This window comes from Oncorhynchus masou, chromosome 5, assembly GCF_036934945.1.
Source record: "Oncorhynchus masou masou isolate Uvic2021 chromosome 5, UVic_Omas_1.1, whole genome shotgun sequence".
NCBI lineage: Eukaryota > Metazoa > Chordata > Actinopteri > Salmoniformes > Salmonidae > Oncorhynchus > Oncorhynchus masou.
Genome location: NC_088216.1, coordinates 62,250,176 through 62,265,612, shown reverse-complemented (window position 1 = coordinate 62,265,612; position 15,437 = coordinate 62,250,176). Strand labels below are relative to the sequence as shown.

The following is a 15,437-nucleotide window of genomic DNA, read 5'->3' as shown; positions in this document are numbered from 1 at the left end:
GTATAGACATGTGAATGGGGCCTAGGTATAGACATGTGAATGGGGCCTGAGTCTAGACATGTGAATGGGGCCTGAGTATAGACATGTGAATGGGGCCTGAGTATAGACATGTGAATGGGGCCTGAGTATAAACATGTGAATGAGGCCTGAGTATAGACATGTGAATGGGGCCTGAGTATAGACATGTGAATGGGGTCTAGGTATAGACATGTGAATGGGGCCTGAGTATAGACATGTGAATGGGGCCTGAGTATAGACATGTGAATGGGGTCTAGGTATAGACATGTGAATGGGGCCTGAGTATAGACATGTGAATGGGGCCTGAGTATAAACATGTGAATGAGGCCTGAGTATAGACATGTGAATGGGGCCTGAGTATAGACATGTGAATGGGGTCTAGGTATAGACATGTGAATGGGGCCTGAGTATAGACATGTGAATGGGGCCTGAGTATAAACATGTGAATGAGGCCTGAGTATAGACATGTGAATGGGGCCTGAGTATAGACATGTGAATGGGGTCTAGGTATAGACATGTGAATGCGGCCTGAGTATAGACATGTGAATGGGGCCTGAGTATAGACATGTGAATGGGGTCTAGGTATAGACATGTGAATGGGGCCTGAGTATAGACATGTGAATGGGGCCTGAGTATAGACATGTGAATGGGGCCTGAGTATAGACATGTGAATGGGGCCTGAGTATAGACATGTGAATGGGGCCTGAGTATAGACATGTGAATGGGGTCTAGGTATAGACATGTGAATGGGGCCTGAGTATAGACATGTGAATGGGGCCTAGGTATAGACATGTGAATGGGGCCTGAGTCTAGACATGTGAATGGGGCCTAGGTATAGACATGTGAATGGGGCCGAGGTATAGACATGTGAATGCGGCCTGAGTATAGACATGTGAATGGGGCCTGAGTCTAGACATGTGAATGGGACCTGAGTATAGACATGTGAATGGGGCCTGAGTCTAGACATGTGAATGGGACCTGAGTGTAGACATGTGAATGGGGCCTGAGTATAGACATGTGAATGGGGCCTGAGTCTAGACATGTGAATGGGGCCTAGGTATAGACATGTGAATGGGGCCTGAGTATAGACATGTGAATGGGGCCTGAGTCTAGACATGTGAATGGGACCTGAGTCTAGACATGTGAATGGGGCCGAGGTATAGACATGTGAATGCGGCCTGAGTATAGACATGTGAATGGGGCCTGAGTCTAGACATGTGAATGGGACCTGAGTATAGACATGTGAATGGGGCCTGAGTCTAGACATGTGAATGGGACCTGAGTATAGACATGTGAATGGGGCCTGAGTATAGACATGTGAATGGGGCCTGAGTCTAGACATGTGAATGGGGCCTAGGTATAGACATGTGAATGGGGCCTGAGTATAGACATGTGAATGGGGCCTGAGTATAGACATGTGAATGGGGCCTAGGTATAGACATGTGAATGGGGCCTAGGTATAGACATGTGAATGGGGCCTGAGTATAGACATGTGAATGGGGCCTAGGTATAGACATGTGAATGGGGCCTAGGTATAGACATGTGAATGGGGCCTGAGTATAGACATGTGAATGGGGCCTAGGTATAGACATGTGAATGGGGCCTGAGTATAGACATGTGAATGGGGCCCAGGTATAGACATGTGAATGGGACCTGAGTATAGACATGTGAATGGGGCCTAGGTATAGACATGTGAATGGGGCCTAGGTATAGACATGTGAATGGGGCCTGAGTATAGACATGTGAATGGGGCCTAGGTATAGACATGTGAATGGGGCCTAGGTATAGACATGTGAATGGGGCTGAGTATAGACATGTGAATAGGTATAGACATGTGAATGGGGCCTGAGTATAGACATGTGAATGGGGCCTGAGTATAGACATGTGAATGGGGCCTGAGTATAGACATGTGAATGGGGCCTAGGTATAGACATGTGAATGGGGCCTGAGTAAAGACATGTGAATGGGGCCTGAGTATAGACATGTGAATGGGGCCTAGGTATAGACATGTGAATGGGGCCTGAGTATAGACATGTGAATGGGGCCTGAGTATAGACATGTGAATGGGGCCTGAGTATAGACATGTGAATGGGGCCTAGGTATAGACATGTGAATGGGGCCTAGGTATAGACATGTGAATGGGGCCTGAGTATAGACATGTGAATGGGGCCTAGGTATAGACATGTGAATGGGGCCTGAGTATAGACATGTGAATGGGGCCTGTAGCAAAGCTGCAGAATGACTTATTTCCCTTACTACTGTGCTTCTCTACTATTACAATAGTAATCATTGACTAAAAAAGTGTAATTTCACTGTCCTTGTGTGTGTGCGTGCGTACGTGTGTGTGTGTGTGTGTGTGTGTGTGTGTGTGTGTGTGTGTGTGTGTGTGTGTGTGTGTGTGTGTGTGTGTGTGTGTGTGTGTGTGTGTGTGTGTGTGTGTGTGTGTGTGTGTGTGTGCGTGTGTGTGCGTGTGTGTGTGTGTTTCTCAGCTGTCCAAGGAGAGTGAACGACTGCAGGCGATGATGACCCACCTACACATGCGCCCTTCGGAGCCAAAGCCTTTCAATCAACCTGTGAGTACCTCACCTCTCAACTCTCACCTCTCACCTCTCAACTCTTACCTCTCACCTCTCACCTCTCACCTCTCAACTGGGGCGGCAGGGTAGCCTAGTGGTTAGAGCATTGGACTAGTATCTGAAAGTTTGCAAGTTCAAATCCCTGAGCTGACGAGGTACAAATCTGTCATCCTGCCCCTGAACAGGCAGTTAACCCACTGTTCCTAGGCTCTCATTAAAAATAAGAATTTGTTCTTAACTGACTAGCATAGTTAAAAAAAAACAACAAAAAAAAACCTCTTACCTTTCACTGTGTTGTAGCAGATGCCACTAAGGTACATTTGTGTTTCAGTCAGGCTTGGTGTTTGCATCCTTGTTGATGAGTGTTACAAATGTGGAATACAACTTATTTATTCATATATTAGGGTTATCTATAGAGTTAATTGTTGGTTTACAAGATATGTATACAGCCTGTTGTTCTGGATTCATATATGAGCAGAGGTCCCAGTAATAAAACATTTAATAATGTAGTCATAATTACATGTGTCCGTGCGTGTGCGTGTGCGTGTGCGTGTGTGTGTGTGTGTGTGTGTGTGTGTGTGTGCGAGCCATCAGTCAGTCTTCACTGTTGATGGATGGAGCTGTGTGCCTCTGGACAGGCAGGTTGGTGCAGGCAGGCAGGTTGGCGCAGGCAGGCAGGTTGGTGCAGGCAGGCAGGTTGGTGCAGGCAGGCAGGTTGGCGCAGACAGGCAGGTTGGTGCAGGCAGGCAGGTTGGCGCAGGCAGGCAGGTTGGTGCAGGCAGGCAGGTTGGCGCAGGCAGGCAGGTTGGCGCAGACAGGCAGGTTGGTGCAGACAGGCAGGTTGGTGCAGGCAGGCAGGTTGGCGCAGACAGGCAGGTTGGTGCAGGCAGGCAGGTTGGCGCAGGCAGGCAGGTTGGTGCAGGCAGGCAGGTTGGCGCAGACAGGCAGGTTGGCGCAGACAGGCAGGGCTGTTATTAGGTATCTAATGAATATTTCATTATTCAGATTGACGAGGAGTCTTATTAAAATATGAAGATGTTGAAATTAATTGTCAATTAGAAGTGGAGTGTCTTAATTTGAGGGTATGTAAATGGTTGCGGTGGAGTGGTGGGACGTGTGTGTGTGTGTGTGTGTGTGTGTGTGTGTGTGTGTGTGTGTGTGTGTGTGTGTGTGTGTGTGTGTGTGTGTGTGTGTGTGTGTGTGTGTGTGTGTGTGTGTGCGTGCAGAGACAAATGCAGAGCATCAGCTGTCATTAGCACCTTATGGGAAATCAGGAAGAGGTGTGTCCTAAGTCATCACTGGAGACAAGCCTGGGGGTCAAAGATTGGAGGAGGGGGCTGGAAGGGAGGAGTCTTCATAATGGAAACAAAGCTTGCCCTCAATTAAGAGGGTTGTGGTGTTGCCTTGGTGATGTGGCATGTCCACAGCTAATGAAGTACCTGTTTAACAGGGGGATGGAAAGAGAGAGAATGAAGGGCTGGGGAGAAAGAGGCAGATTTCCAGAGCTAATGAAGTAGCAGTTAAACAGGCCTGACCCCTAATCAGTCAGAATGGTACAGACCTCTCCTCTGGAGCAGACAGGGAGAGGACACGTAGGAGGTGGGGGCTGGTCATGACTGGAAAGATAAGAGAAGGAGAAATAGGAGGGAAGGTGAAGTAAGAGAGAGATGAGGGAGGGAGAGAGAGAAAGGAAAGAAGACAGAGATGATCAGAGTACCCCCCCTCTCTCTCTGTCTCTCTCTGTCTCTCTCTCTCACACACACACACACACACACACACACACACACAAACACAATCGTTTTAATTAGCTCTAAACTAGCAGCCCTTGGAAAAGTGTCCCTGAGCGACTCAGAGGACTGGTTTCCAGTTCCCGTTGCTCCTGTGGGCTCTGCCTAATTGGGCCGAGCTGGGCCATGAAGAGAGCGTGCCACCGCTGTGTGTGCGTCTGTGTGTGTGTGACCACAGAGGCGTCCACACACATACACACTCCCATCTCTTGCTTTGTTTTGTTTTTGTTCACTGAGGACTAATTGCATTGTGTGTCTGTGTAACTGAGTCTGAGGTCTTTGTTTTGCTCTCCGCTGGCAGAGTTGGTGATCTTATGATAGATAGTCTTTGTGCCAGCTGGCATCGCTCATGTCTCTTTGTCTCTGTGTCGATGTGGATTAAAGGGTTGTATAAATCCAAGCAGCATAGCTAACTGTCCATCTATCCTACCAAAGGGAAAGGTGGAACCATGAATCTTGTTGATGATGGTCCCTATTTGATGATGTCACATCCTGTTCCTCCCCAGCTGAACCTGGCGTCCAGTGGCTCCCTGCTGAAGAGGGAGAGCGATGCGTACCCCGAGGGTCTTCCTCACCCCCCCACCTCCGCTGCCGCCCCTATTACCCCGGTCCGCCAGGGCCCCTCTGTCATCAGCTCCTCCAGCCTGCACTCACACTCACACTCACACTCACACTCACACCCGCACGGCGTGGGACCCATACGCAGGCGCATCGCTGACAAGTTCTGCACCCCCATCGCCTCAGGTATACGAGAGGGTATGCATACAGCCCTCCAACACACACATTTGGAAATCTATACAAGCATACTGGTATACACACACACACACACACACACACACACACACACACACACACACACACACACACACACACACACACACACACACACACACACACACACACACACACACACACACACACACACACACACGCACACACACACACCTATCAAGGACTAACACAGTGTGTGTTTTCTCTGTAGAGCTGGCGCAGAACTGTGAGTTCTATAAGAACGCTGACGTCAGACCTCCCTTCACCTACGCCTCTCTCATACGCCATGTAAGTCTCCTCCTTTTATTCTCCTTTTCTCTTCCTGTCATCGCCTCTCATCTTGCTTTTCTCCTACCCTACCCACTCAAATTCTCTCCCCTCCTCCTTCCATCCTTCTCGCCTCCTTCCTCTACTCTCTTTTTAGTTGTGTGAACCATTGGTAGCTCCGTTGAGACGTTGTCTAATGTTGTTCCCTCTCTGTCTCTCTGTAGGCCATTCTGGAGGCTCCAGACATGCAGCTGACTCTTAATGAGATCTATAACTGGTTTACACGAATGTTCGCCTACTTCAGGAGAAACACAGCCACATGGAAGGTGAGTCCACACACATTCTTACACACACACTCCTCCGCATAGACATGAGGTCACTCACCTACTGTAGACACATGCACACACACTGAACATCCACACACAAAGATTAGACAATATTCCTCCTCACACACACACCCACACACTCACACACTCGGCAGCCTCAAAAACTGACATGGCCATTGAAACACCAAGCTGTTTTGATGATTATAAGCCATTTTACCCACAATGCCCTGAGTGGAGTGTGTGTGTGCGTAAGTGTGTGGACTCACTCCACGTGGCTGTGTTTCTTCACAGAGAGGTGTTAGATTTGACTTATCCCACCTCCATTCTCCTCCCTCCATCTCTCCCTTCCTCCCCCCATCCCTCCCTCCCCTCCCTCCCCCTCTCTCCCTCCATCCCTACCTTCCTCCCTCTCTCCCTCCCCCCTCTCTTCCTCCACCTCCCCCCTCTTTTTCTTCTCTCCCTCTCCCTTCCCTCCCTCCACCCTCCCTCTCTCCCCTTTTCTTCCCTCTTCCTCCCTCACTTCTCCCTCCTTCCCTCTTCTTCACTCCCTCCTGGTCTTCCGGAGAGTTCTGTGGCCTACGAAGACGGTTCCACTTAGCTCAGTGGAAACACACCTCACTATCACACAGCGTCATTACAGAGTCACACACACTCAATGGTTTCTCACACACACACATTCTCACACATACTCACTCTCGCAGTCTATGACTCACACACACACACACACACACACACACACACACACACACACACACACACACACACACACACACACACACACACACACACACACACACACACACACACACACACACACACACACACACACACACACACACACACACACACACACACACACATACAAACACACACACACTCGCACACCTGTCTGGAACGTGACTGTGTAGGTGCTGACCCATTTCTACTGAAGCCTCCATCTAATTTGAGTGTCAGCTCCTCCAGAGAGACAGACGAGAGGAGGGGTGAAGAGGCAGTGCCACGACCCGAGCCTTGCACTAATAGCCTTGAACTGAGGTGGGGAGGGAGAGAGATGCCAGCCAGGAATATCTTTGCCTCCGCATCTCACTTTTATGAAATTTAGCAAATCATATATTCTCCCACTTCCTCTCTACCTAGACCCGGCCCTTTAAATATAGATCTATCTACCTTTATATATTTATATATGTATGAAATATCCTGAGGTTTGGCCTGTATTAAATATAGAGGAAGATGTATGTCCTTTAATGGGCCTGGATATTTCATGAGGAGAGCTAGTGTCAGCCACTGGAAGACATTGATCAGAGAGAGGGAGGGAGAGAGGGATGAGGGGGGGAGAGAGAGAGGGATGAGAGAGAGGGAGGGAGAGAGGGATGAGGGAGGGAGGGAGAGAGAGATGGATGAGAGAGAGAGAGAGAGAGAGAGAGAGAGAGAGAGAGAGAGAGAGAGAGCAAGAGAAGTAGAAGGAGAGGTGTCCAGTCAGAGTTAAACAGAATATGATTTAATTTCTCCAAGGTTCTGAATATGGTTGAGAATGTATTTTTATGGGTTAGAGAGCAGGGTCACATTCAACAGGATGTGACTCATCCAATAAGACCATTTTAGAGTCTATCTTGAACTGCTGGTGCCAACATGGTCCTTTTAAGCATTCTACTATCACATTGAGGACAATAACTGAAGGGGTGTATGCTGAAAGGTAAGAACTACCAGTCTGTTGTGTGGGCGCTGTGACACACACACGCCACCTCCCATTTGACACAAGTCCCTACCCATCACCCTTTTCTCTGACAGCCCTCCTCTCCTCTCCCCACCCCAGTCTCATTCCCTCTGTACCCCCCTAACTGTACCCTTACCTTTCTCCAATACTACCTCTAGCATTAGCCCTCTATTCCATCTGTATCCCTTCTCCCCTTTCCCACACTCACCCCCTCTCCTCTACACGTCTCTCTCTCTCGCCCTTCTCCTCTCTACACGTCTCTCTCTCTCTGTCTCTCTCTCGCCCTTCTCCTCATCTCTCTCTGTCTCTCTCTCGCCCTTCTCCTCTCTACACGTCTCTCTCTGTCTCTCTCTCGCCCTTCTCCTCTCTACACGTCTCTCTCTCGCCCTTCTCCTCTCTACACGTCTCTCTCTGTCTCTCTCTCACCCTTCTCCTCTCTACACGTCTCTCTCTCGCCCTTCTCCTCTCTACACGTCTCTCTCTGTCTCTCTCTCGCCCTTCTCCTCTCTACACGTCTCTCTCTCTCGCCCTTCTCCTCTCTACACGTCTCTCTCTCTCTCGCCCTTCTCCTCTCTACATGTCTCTCTCTCTCGCCCCTCTCCTCTACACATCTCTCTCTCTCTCGCCCCTCTCTCCTCTACACGTCTCTCTCTCGCCCCTCTCCTCTCTACACGTCTCTCTCTCTCTCTGTCTCTCTCTCGCCCCTCTCCTCTCTACACGTCTCTCTCTCTCTCCTCTCCAGGGTGTGTTGTGTTGAGGGGGGGGGGGGGTGCATGTGCTGTGACCTGCTGTAAATGACTGCTAATGTTTTAACTGGGAGAATTAGGCTTTCATCACGGAGCCAAATGCAAATAGCAATGAATAGCAGAGGAGCCGCGATGGAAGGGTGGCGGGCTGAGATTGGGGTCATACTCATTTACAAAACTGAGCATCGCAACTCGAAGGAGAGAGGGGGGTGTCTGGGGCTGATTATGGCTCGTGTAATTACGTATGTGTGTATGTATGTGTGTGTGTGTAATTACGGTGAGGAGTGATGCACGCTCTGCCTGTCCCTCTCTCATGGATTAAAAAAGCGTGTCAGAGAAAATATGCAGGATTTAATTATAGACAAATTAAAATTGGTAATGAAATTGGGCATGAACAAACTACAAATAGTAGATGAAAAGAGAAGACTATCCCTAGGGGAGTGAGCCACAGATAGTGGTGGGGGTGGGGGTGGGGGTGGGTGGATTGTGGCTGATTACAGAAATGTAAAAAAATAAATAAACAGGGGAGGGGATACACATCCTTGTCTTATTTTACACGGCCCAGACAAAAGTGTTTTGTCTGTAGTGTGTGTGTGTGTGTGTGTGTGTGTGTGTGTGTGTGTGTGTGTGTGTGTGTGTGTGTGTGTGTGTGTGTGTGTGTGTGTGTGTGTGTGTGTGTGTGTGTGTGTGTGTGTGTGTGTGTGTGTGTGTGTGTGTGTGTGTGTGTGTCCACGAGTCACTCGTTATTTGTCTGAGCAGGGTTTTGTCGTATTTGGTTCTCTTCAGTATAACTGAAGTAACCGTTACAGAGTGCTGTTTTTAGGCACGAATTCCTCGTGTTTAAGAAAGCAAATTATTCTTCAAATCGGATGGTTTTTATCTCCTTCATCTCTATCCCTCCCCCTCTCTATCTCTATCTCCCTCCCCCTCTCTATCTCTATCTCCTCTCCCCCTCTCTATCTCTATCTCCCTCCCCCTCTCTATCTCTATCTCCCTCCCCCTATCTCTATCTCTATCTCCCCCCCCCCTCTCTATCTCTATCTCCCTCCCCCCTCTATCTCTATCTCTATCCTCCCCCCTCTGTATCTCTATCTCCTCCCCCTCCGTCTCTTTCTTTTCCTCTGTTCAGAATGCTGTGCGCCACAACCTGAGTCTGCATAAGTGTTTTGTGAGGGTGGAGAACGTGAAGGGGGCCGTGTGGACGGTGGACGAAGTGGAATACCAAAAGAGAAGACCACCAAAGATGACTGGGTATAAACTCATCACACACATTTATCTACCTGCCAGCCAGTCAGCCAGCCAGCCAGCCAGTCAGCCAGTCAGCCAGCCAGTCAGCCCTGGCCCCGATAGATGATATGCATGCAGTGCCTTCAGAAAGTATTCATACCCCTTGACTTATTCCACATTATGTTGTGTTACAGCCTGAATTCAAAATAGATTAAATAGATTTTTTTCTCACCCATCTTCACACAATACCCCATAATGATAAACTAAAAACATGTTTTTAGAAATGTTTGCAAATGTATATTAAAAAATAAATAAACATAACATAACAATACTTATTTACATAAGTATTCACACCCCTAAGTCAATACTTTGTAGAAGCACCTTTTGTGGTGATCTTTCTGGGTAAGTCTCTAAGAGCTTTCCACACCTGGATTATACAATATTTGCCCATTATTCTTTTAAAAATTATTCAAGCTCTGTCAAGTTGATTGTTGATCATTGTTAGACACCCATTTTCAAGTCTTTCCATAGATTTTCAAGCTGATTTAAGTCAAAACTGTAACTCGGCCACTCAGGAATATTCAATGTTTTATTAGTAAGCAACTTCAGTGTAGATTTATGTTTTAGATTTTAGATTATTTAAAAAATAAAAATTGTATGTTATAAGTCAGATAAGAACAAATTCTTATTTACAATGACAGCCTAGCCCGGCTAAACCCGGACGATGCTGGGCCAATTGTGCACCGCCCTATGGGACTCCCAATCACGGCCGGTTGTGATACAGCTTGGAATCAAACCAGGGTCTGTAGTGATGCCTCTAGCACTGAGATGCAGTGCCTTAGACCGCTGTGCCATTGAACTGCTGAAAGGGGAATTCGTTTAACAAGCATACCCATAACATGATGCAGCCACCACCATGCTTGAAAATATGAAGAGTGGTACAGTGATACTCAGTGATGTGTTGTGTTGGATTTGCCCCAAAGATATTTTTTTTTTTATTCAGGACAAAAAGTTCATTTTTTTGTAGGATTACTTAAGTGCCTTATTTCAAACAGGATGCATCCTCAGTTTTTCTCATATCACAGCCATTACATTCTATAACTGTTTAAAATCATCATTGGCCTCATGGTGAAATCCCTGAGCAGTTTCCTTCCTAGGAAGGACGCCTGTATCTTTGTACTGACTGGGTGTATTGATACACCACCGAAAGCCTATTTAATAACTTCAGCTCAAAGGCATATTCATCATCTATTCTTTTTCTATCAATCTGTGGCCTTCTTTGCAAGGCATTGAAAACCTCCCTGGTAAATGTGGTTAAATCTGTGCTTGAAAATTCAATTCTCGATTGAGGAACCTTACAAATAATTGTATTTTTTATTTTATTTAACCTTTATTTGACTGTTTTGGGTAAAGAGATGGGATAGTTATTCAAAAATCATATTATTATTTAACAAGAAATTGGTCCATGCAACTTATTATGCGATTTGTTAAGCACATTTTTTATCCTGAACTTATTTAGGCCATAACAAAGTCCTTGAATACTTATTGACGCAAGACATTTCAACTTTAATTGTTTTATTAATTTCAAAAATCTAAAAAATAACACTCTACTTTGACATTATGGGGTTTTGTGTATAGATCAGTGACACAAAATCTCAATATAATCCATTTTAAATTCAGGCTGTAACACAACAAACTGTGAAGATGTAAAGGGGTGTGAATACTTTCTGAAGGAACTGTACAGTGTGTGTGTGTGTGTGTGTGTGTGTGTGTGTGTGTGTGTGTGTGTGTGTGTGTGTGTGTGTGTGTGTGTGTGTGTTTGTGTGTTTCCCATTTGTCGGCACCATTACTGTGTGGCTGTGTATGCTGCAGGTTTGCTAGCATGTGTAATCAAATACTCACACAGACACGTAGGACAGAGGCCTGTTAGAGTGTGTAAACAGCTTTCCTTCCAACTTCCAGAGAAATCAGGACAAATTACACAATCAAACACACACACACACACTTGTACACACACACTTGTACACATACACACACTTGTACACATACACACATACACGCCTGCACAACAGATATCAGAGACTTGGAACCAATGTGTGTGTGTGTGTGTGTGTGTGTGTGTGTGTGTGTGTGTGTGTGTGTGTGTGTGTGTGTGTGTGTGTGTGTGTGTGTGTGTGTGTGTGTGTGTAGAGCATCTGTTTACAGTATGTGTGTATGTGTCTGTGTGTAGCAGGTGTGTTTGTTGCACTTGTTAGTTGTTTTTGGCTGGACCAACTCTTCTGCACACATGTTGTCAATATGTGTTTATTTCCATTCCCCCCATATCTTTCTCTCTCTCTTTCTCTTTCTCTTCTACCTCTCTCTTTACCCCCTCTCTCTTTCTCTCTCTAGGAGTCCTACTCTGGTGAAGAATATGATTTCAGGCCTGGGCTTCGGTTCCCTAAACGCCAGCTACCAGGTTAGTGTATATACACACACACAAACACACACGCACACACACACGTGCAAGTGCACGCACACACACACACACACACACACACACACACACACACACACACACACACACACACACACACACACACACACACACACACACACACACGTACACTACTTTGCAGGTGATGGTTGTCACAGTGACATGTGTGCGATAGCCGGTCATGATCAAGGACACTAATATCAATTTCCTCCTATAATTAGTGCATTCCTTAACGACACACACCTGCCCTTAACACTCTCACACGTACAGACACACACCTCCCCACACCTCCCCACACGCACACACACACACACATTCTACTCCAGCCGACTTTGACTCAGATGATTTATAGCATCAAGTATTTGTCAATTAAGGTCACTGAATAAAATTAGTGCCTGTCCTAGAAAATCAATTTCAGTGCCACTCCTATCACACACACACACACACGCACACGCACGCACGCACACACACACACACACACACACACACACACACACACACACACACACACACACACACACACACACACACACACACACACACACACACACACACACACACGCACGCACGCACACACACACACACACACACACTCTCTCTCTCTCTCTCTCTCTCTCCCTCTGGGAGAACCAACCAACAGGCCTCTCTCTACCCCCCTACCCCACCCCGACTCAAACCAACCAGCACATCTCTCTCTACCCCCCTAACCCACCCGGACCCCACATACACACACATACCAACAAGCCTGCACATACTGTACCATTAAACCCTTGAGCAGTGAAGTGTAGAGTTCAGGAGCCCCCTAGTGGTTGTAAGGGGTTAACCTAAAAGTGCTCTAGTCTTCAGCATTACTCAGTATCAGCAAGACCTCAACAGGACTCACCAGTCTAAGCATCTCTATTGCCTCATAAATCTATGAGTCCTTCATACTAACAAAGTGTATTTGTGGATCCATAAGTACTTGAAGTCTATTAGGATGTGTGTGAGTGTCTTTTAAATTATGTACCATTGTAAACAATGGTTATTGTAATGTAAATCTGTGTGTTTCTGTGTGTTAGGCGGCCCTTGCAGAGAGCAGTCTGACTCTGTTGAACAGCCAGGGCCTGGTTAACCCCTCCTCTGCCGCCAGCCTCAGCATGCTACACGGGATGGGTCACAATGACGTCAGCTCCACTGTGGAACAGGTCAACAGCAACGGTAGCTGCAGCCCTACACTCAGCCCACAGCAGTATGGGTAAGACACACACTTTCCTCACACACACTCACAAACTCTCTCTCTGCCTCTCTAATACGTCTCTCTCTCTCTCTCTCTCTCTCTCTCTCTCTCTCTCTCTCTCTCTCTCTCTCTCTCTCGCTGTCTCTCTCTCTCTCTCTCGCTGTCTCTCTCTCTCTCTCTCGCTGTCTCTCACCCTCTCTAACCCATCCCTCTGTCTCTCAGACACCAGGTCCATGTGAAGGAGGAGCCCACTGAGGTTGAGGAGGACAGACGCTCAGTGTCGCTCATGGCAACTATCACTCATGGCAGCATGGCATTGCCTAGCGATCGGGATGACCGAGATTTGGAGGATGAGCTTCCAACCGACGAGCTGGAGTAGGATTGGAAGAGCTGAACCAGTGGGCGGGACTTTGAGGTTTAATCCCGCTCCCTCCATTGGAGGGAAGAGAAATTATGACACATAAAAAAGAAGATATAGAGAGTTTAAAAAAAGTATGATTTCTTTTAAAGCAAGAAATCAACAACAATGAGAAACTTCAAACAGGGTTAGACCTCCATTATGTATCGATGCAAAAATAACACTCTGGAGCATTGCTTTATCCCCACACCTTTTCACCCACCTCACCACCCCCCCCTCCTCCCCCACCCTATGAGCAGCGTATTGCCAGAGAGACAGCTCTCAGTGGTGATATGGAGGTTCCCCCTTCTCCTCTGTCCTCCTCTCCCTGCTGATAGTGACAGATGGTCTGCCGCCCTACAGTCCTTTAGTGCTGGTAGTTTGATGTTCACACCACTTAAATATACATACAGGTGTGTGTGAGGGAGAGTGTAGACACACACACACACACCAGATCATGTATATATATTTTGGAACAGTCACCAGGATGTGTATACTTCTCCTACGATCCTGTCAGTCGCTTTTTATTTTCTTCTGTTAACTGAGAGAGAAGGAAAGACAGTTGTAGTTTTCTCAAAGATTACCCCACATCTGCTCACACATCAGAAACCAAGCGTACAAGCCAGTCAGTGATCCATAGGTGAGACTGAGACTGGATGGCAGGACTCTGCCCTAAGCCCACTCTCTACCCATTCTCTGCCCAAGCCAGACAAGACTCTCTCCTCCTTAAGCCAAACACAGAAAGAAGAAATCCCCACAAAACAGATTTCAGCAAGAGGGCCCTTTGTTGCATTACTCCTTCTTCATGCGTGATAGAGTGACGGGCCCAGGCCACCGAGAGAGAGAGAGAGAGAGAGGTAGGAGAGAGGGAGGGAGGGAGGGAGGGAGGGAGGGACGGGCCCAGGCCACCGAAAGAGAGAGAGGGAGAGAGAGGTAGGAGAGAGGGAGGGAGGGAGCATCCACCCAGCGATATCTGAATAAAATGGTTGAGGATTATGGAATACGAAAAATGTTACCCAAAAAGTGGTATCGTTTTCACATCTTTTTTTATTTGATAGTTTCTTTGTTTATTTTTTAGGGTCAATATTTCCATGGTGATATAATTCTGTTTCAAAGTGTATTTTGTAGTTTTTTGTTTTTATTGACTCTGCTGGTTCACACCATTCTATACTAGTATTGTCAGGAAAGAAAGCGTTGTTCCAAAAATACCCATACCCAACCCACCCTACGCTGAATACCTTTCTGTGTGTCTGGGTGTGCCCGTTTAAATGATGGCAGGAGATTGAGAATAGCACTTAGGATCTGGGGCCTCAGCTCCTGAGAACACTCACTCATTATCCCCACAATTTGTCATACATTTTTATTATTCCTTTTCAACTCATTCCTTTTTATTTTATCTTCTCGTAGTTAGTTGAGAAACATCAGCTGTGATACAAAGCAATGCTTTAAAAAATATATTATTACGGTCAGAGAATACCTCATCCCACAAAGGTTCCATCTGGAACTGTGTCCAAAATGTTAAAGAAATAAGGGGAATTCTTTCTGCGGGACACCAAAATGTGGCAACTCAGTTTCAGTTCAAAGTTCTATTGTTACTATAGTTACTGTATAGAAGCTATCTGCAATTCACTGTGTGAGTTGGACTAAAAGAATAGCACGTGAGATTACAAATCTTTTGTTTTCAGTGAGCATAAAAGCATTACCTTCTCTGCAGTGCCATACCAAATTTAAACACATTATTTTAATGTATTTTCTGCTTTCTTCCCATTTTATTTTTGTTACAGGTAACCAAAGAAATGTGTAGAAAACCAAAAACCCTGTAGTTTATTTTTCCCCTTTTTGAGTTTTTCCTCTAAAGAACTGGCCAAAAGACAACCAACACCTGAAATCTAACTTATCATTGTATTATCCTAACT

The 15,437-nt window shown here is 46.6% G+C and overlaps 1 protein-coding gene across 5 annotated transcripts in view; it reads left to right on the top strand.

Annotated features, from left to right (window-relative positions):
- LOC135540057 (forkhead box protein P4-like) overlaps positions 1-14,386 on the top strand; it is a 188,427-nt gene extending 174,041 nt beyond the window's left edge. For 3 of the 5 annotated variants that reach the window (XM_064966380.1, XM_064966378.1, XM_064966379.1), the window contains exons 11-18: positions 2,508-2,591; positions 4,888-5,137; positions 5,364-5,440; positions 5,644-5,745; positions 9,335-9,456; positions 11,824-11,890; positions 12,967-13,142; positions 13,347-14,386. In XM_064966380.1, coding sequence (XP_064822452.1) covers positions 2,508-2,591; positions 4,888-5,137; positions 5,364-5,440; positions 5,644-5,745; positions 9,335-9,456; positions 11,824-11,890; positions 12,967-13,142; positions 13,347-13,503 — 1,035 coding nt within the window. In that variant the 3' untranslated portion in view covers positions 13,504-14,386. The remainder of the gene's footprint in view (positions 1-2,507; positions 2,592-4,887; positions 5,138-5,363; positions 5,441-5,643; positions 5,746-9,334; positions 9,457-11,823; positions 11,891-12,966; positions 13,143-13,346) is intronic. The other 2 variants (XM_064966382.1, XM_064966381.1) reach the window with 1 other exon arrangement.
- Positions 14,387-15,437: the final 1,051 nt, after the last annotated feature.